The sequence below is a fragment of the Physcomitrium patens genome, chromosome 23 (assembly GCF_059467195.1).
Source record: "Physcomitrium patens ecotype Gransden chromosome 23, ASM5946719v1, whole genome shotgun sequence".
NCBI lineage: Eukaryota > Viridiplantae > Streptophyta > Bryopsida > Funariales > Funariaceae > Physcomitrium > Physcomitrium patens.
Genome location: NC_143432.1, coordinates 2,688,164 through 2,692,255, shown reverse-complemented (window position 1 = coordinate 2,692,255; position 4,092 = coordinate 2,688,164). Strand labels below are relative to the sequence as shown.

The 4,092-nt window shown below is 38.9% G+C and overlaps 1 protein-coding gene across 1 annotated transcript; it reads right to left on the bottom strand.

Moving 5' to 3' along the window:
- Positions 1-360: 360 nt before the first annotated feature.
- On the bottom strand, positions 361-2,248 carry LOC112276188 (cold-responsive protein kinase 1). Its single transcript, XM_090246828.1, has 6 exons — positions 2,146-2,248; positions 1,859-1,997; positions 1,562-1,740; positions 1,352-1,427; positions 860-1,010; positions 361-597 (listed from the first exon to the last, which is right to left on the bottom strand). The coding sequence occupies exons 1-6, from the start codon at positions 2,246-2,248 to the stop codon at positions 361-363; spliced, it is 885 nt and encodes a 294-aa protein (XP_090102954.1).
- Between the last annotated feature and the right edge of the window lie 1,844 nt (positions 2,249-4,092).

Here is a 4,092-nt window from a genome sequence, read left to right as displayed (position 1 = left end):
TTCACCAACTTTATAGTCCTTTCAAAACATCTTAATGCAAGAATACAATTAGGACTAAGCTTTTAATTGCTTTGCCATTCCAATAGGACTCTATTCTTTAATTTTACATATGCTTTTATGCCAAAAATTGAAAATGCAATTTGATACATAATACTAGGGCCTGTCAAAGTGCATATTATTTTCTCCTCAAAACTTTGCTTCTAAGTAGGGTCATTGGTCATGATGCCCTATTTTTGTGTTCATACCTCCAAATCACCTTCACTATGAAATCCTGCTATAAATTACCAGTATTAGTTACCTCCCAGTGTGCACCATTCTCAGTTCAATAGTGGCATTGCCATTTGTAACTGGGCCCCTGGCTTAAGGGAGCTGATGTACAGGATGTTGAGAAGTCCCATCATCAAATTCATTCAATATTCCATTCTCTGACGCCCATGTATCAGAATCATCGGCAATATCCACCTTCCTGGCCAACATTGTTCGTACACACAACACGGCCGTATCAAGTAGTTGCACCTCCTCAACTTCCTCTTCGCTTGGAAGCATCCTTGGATCTTTCAGGTCTAGGAGCCTGTTCTCTTCATTCAATTTCCATGCCTGCAATATCAGAAGTTAATAAACCCAGAATTCATGTCAATTAATTATGCAGGTGATATGATTGAAAAATGGTTACTTAATGTTTCATCACAATTTCAGTAACCAGTGCTATCAGTTCATTACAATAGCCCAACACAGGCTGATTCATCTGGTGAAATGCAATTGTGCGCAACCATTGTATGCAAACCAGCTGCAATGAAGCCAGAATGGAGGAATGCAGACACAAAATGGAACAACTGAAATGGAAGGAGAATTATAGTACCCGAGTGGGCAGATATATTTCGACCTCTGGCATCGTGAGGTCTCTGTTTCGCTTCCCACTCACGATCTCCAGCAACAGAACACCAAAACTAAAAACATCCGCCTTATGGCTTAACATGCTATGGCACATGTATTCCGGTGCCAAATATCCACTGCAAGTATTGGAATTGGCATTTAGTTACAGTGAATGACAAGACGAATTAGCTGTGCAAAAATCCTGAAGCTGCACCATAAGGCACAATTAGAATTTCAGTTGGACACAGCTGAATTTGATTGTAATCTTCAATGAAGAGGTGGAATGGAGGGTGAGATAATTAGCACGAACATTGTTCCAGCACATTGATTGGTCAGTATGACGCTCTGTGCATATTCTATTGGACGCGCCAATCCAAAGTCTGCAATCTAGGGCTGAAAGTTCTTGTCTAGCAAAATGTTGCTAGCTTTGATGTCTCGGTGTACGATTCTAGATTGGGATGATGCGTGCAAATAGTACAATCCCTGCGCCACACCCTGGCATACATTTATCCTCGCTTGCCAATCCAACACCTGCTCATCGGTTGAAGTCCTACCTGTATACATTACAGAATTAGAATATTACCAAATTTATACAAATCAGACAACAACTGGAGAACACTAGCATAGTTTGAAGTAATTTAATTCCAACAAGATAGATTGACTTGGGAGGATCAGCTGCTGCCCTTACTTAGAAGAACCTTGTCCAGATCAGAGATATCCACGTATTCGTAGACAAGGAGTGTCTGCTTGTCATGGAGGCAGTAGCCCTTGAGGGTGACGAGATTGCGATGCTGAAGGTTGGAAATGAGGATCACCTCGTTGAGGAAGTCATTTGTCCCACTGTTGTCTCCAAAAACAGTTGCTTCACTGCCACCATCAAGTTGCTTGCCAAGATACCCTGCACAAAAAAAAATTGTAAGTCAATATATTATTACATATGCAAACTTTAAACCCGTAGACATACGATGGGAGAAATTAATAGTACTTGATAGAGTGTGCTCTTAGCTTGTACACAGCTCCGTAGGCTCCTGCACCCAATTTCATTTCTGGAGCAAAGTTTTTGGTGGCCACTTGAAGCTCATTATAGTCAAACCTCTTGGCGCTGACATCAGCTTCATTGATTTCTGCACGTGAAGGTACACCAATGCAGATGGAGTATAGTTACAGATTTGCTTCAATATGGTGCAAAAAACTCTGGTGACTCAACCTACAAGCTGGTTGATGTAAAGCAGCTAAGCAATACTACTTAAACATGGCAGATTATTCACTCACTCTTCTGAAGGTCTCGAATATACTTGCGGTTCTGACGAAGGATGAGGACAAAGCACAGGATCAGCAACACAACTATGAGTGCAGAGCTTCCGGAACTGGCCATTATCACGACCTTCCAGTTCTTGTTGGACTCAGCAAATTCATAGAGAATGGTGAGGTCAGTACAGACATGCTGAGAAGTTTTCTTTTGCAGAACAATGCATCAGTAATGTTTTTAACCGAGTCTATGAAATAAAGAACAATTGATCGGAAAATAATTCTTACTTGCCAATGCGAGGGTATTGGATATTCAGCGATATCCACAATATGTAGAACACCATCTATGTCCAACCGATGTTGCAACATGGATTGCCCTCCAGACTGAAGATCAACACATTTTCAACAATCTAGCCATGAAAACTCGAACACAAGTGCCTCTGATTCAGGAAAGTTGAATGAATAGGTTGTAAATGGCAGCCTATGAAGATCGATGGAAGCTGAACAGGTAAGCATGCCACATATTGCTATAAACAAATATATGCTTACACTCATGATTTAGCAAGAAGTTATTTTACAATATACGTATCAAAGGCCGGACTATTTAATGCTGTGTACGGGTAGACGCCCTTACAATTCCGAACGTGGCGTCTTCATTGGTGCAAATGCACTCCAGTTAGGGAAAAAGCCACCAGTTTTAAGGCCTGAAAGTTCAAGCACAGAGAGTGACTCCGAAAGCTGTGGGCCTCTGTACGATGCCGATATGTTGGACAACCCTGTGAAGAAGTTTGAACTTAGATTTCTGAATCACAAAGGGAAACACATGAAGGTCCATTATTGTCTACAATTGGTGTTATATAAGTAGTCAATTGTAGTCATAGACTGGAATCGATGCTGGTTGTGGCTAATGAATCCAACTTGTCCTTCCAAATATACAGGGCTTAATTGCATCAACCTCCATGATCTAATGGCCCTGGTCTGCAACAGACAAATTCAGCAATCATATGACTCCCAAACTTCTCCAACCTGAAGTATACTACCAAGTGCCCATGAGCTGAAAATTATTGAATTATCAATAAGGGGTGAATCTGCTTAAGTTAGTAGTGAAGATTAAATAAGTAAAGGGAAATACATCGATCTTTGCTTAATGGTACATAGATGAGTGTATGGATGGTATCTAACTCACAATGCAATCACACTGCAAAGGTAGATGAAGTTTGGCAGTGGGCTTGTGAATTTGTTGCTAGATATGTCCTTGCATCACAATACCAACTCGTTCGGAAACATAAGCCAACTCAAAGAACTGAGTGACTAAATCTCATGGAATTAGTGACAATATAATGCCATATTCTAAAAGTCAGAATGTCAACAATTGTTTCATATAGTGTTAATCAAGCAACAAATAGAAATGGATCTTGAACTTACTTTTGACACATGAATGAGAACCAGTTCATATTTGTTTAGAATGACAAGTTTAAATTGTCAAAAATATGATTAGTAGGAAACAAGAATCTTTAAAATCTATTCCAAGTTTAATTTTGAGATTTAGAAGAACTAAAACTTGCCAAATAACTAAAGAGAGCCATTATAACAAAGATGGAATTAGAATAAATGGATGCTATTTAACTCAACTCATAGAGGTTTTTATTGAAGAGCAGCAAGATCTTGCATAGTTGCCACCATATAGAGTTAAACCATAATAAGTTGTTAATAGTTAAAAGACAACAAAGCATTAAAAGATATTACTATAAAGGCAGCTAGGATAAGAAGAATCTAGGATTTAGTTGGATATAAGAAAGAAGAATGAAAATGATTAAGTTCATCTACAATTGATGTAAAATCTAGCTGTAAGTAAAGAGTGTTAGAAGTAAGAGTCATCTTAAACTTTACTTCATTTTTTGTACAACCTTGCTGATGCTAAGTATTGTGGCTTCTAATTTCTCTTTCTTCAATAGGTGATGGATCCACTAA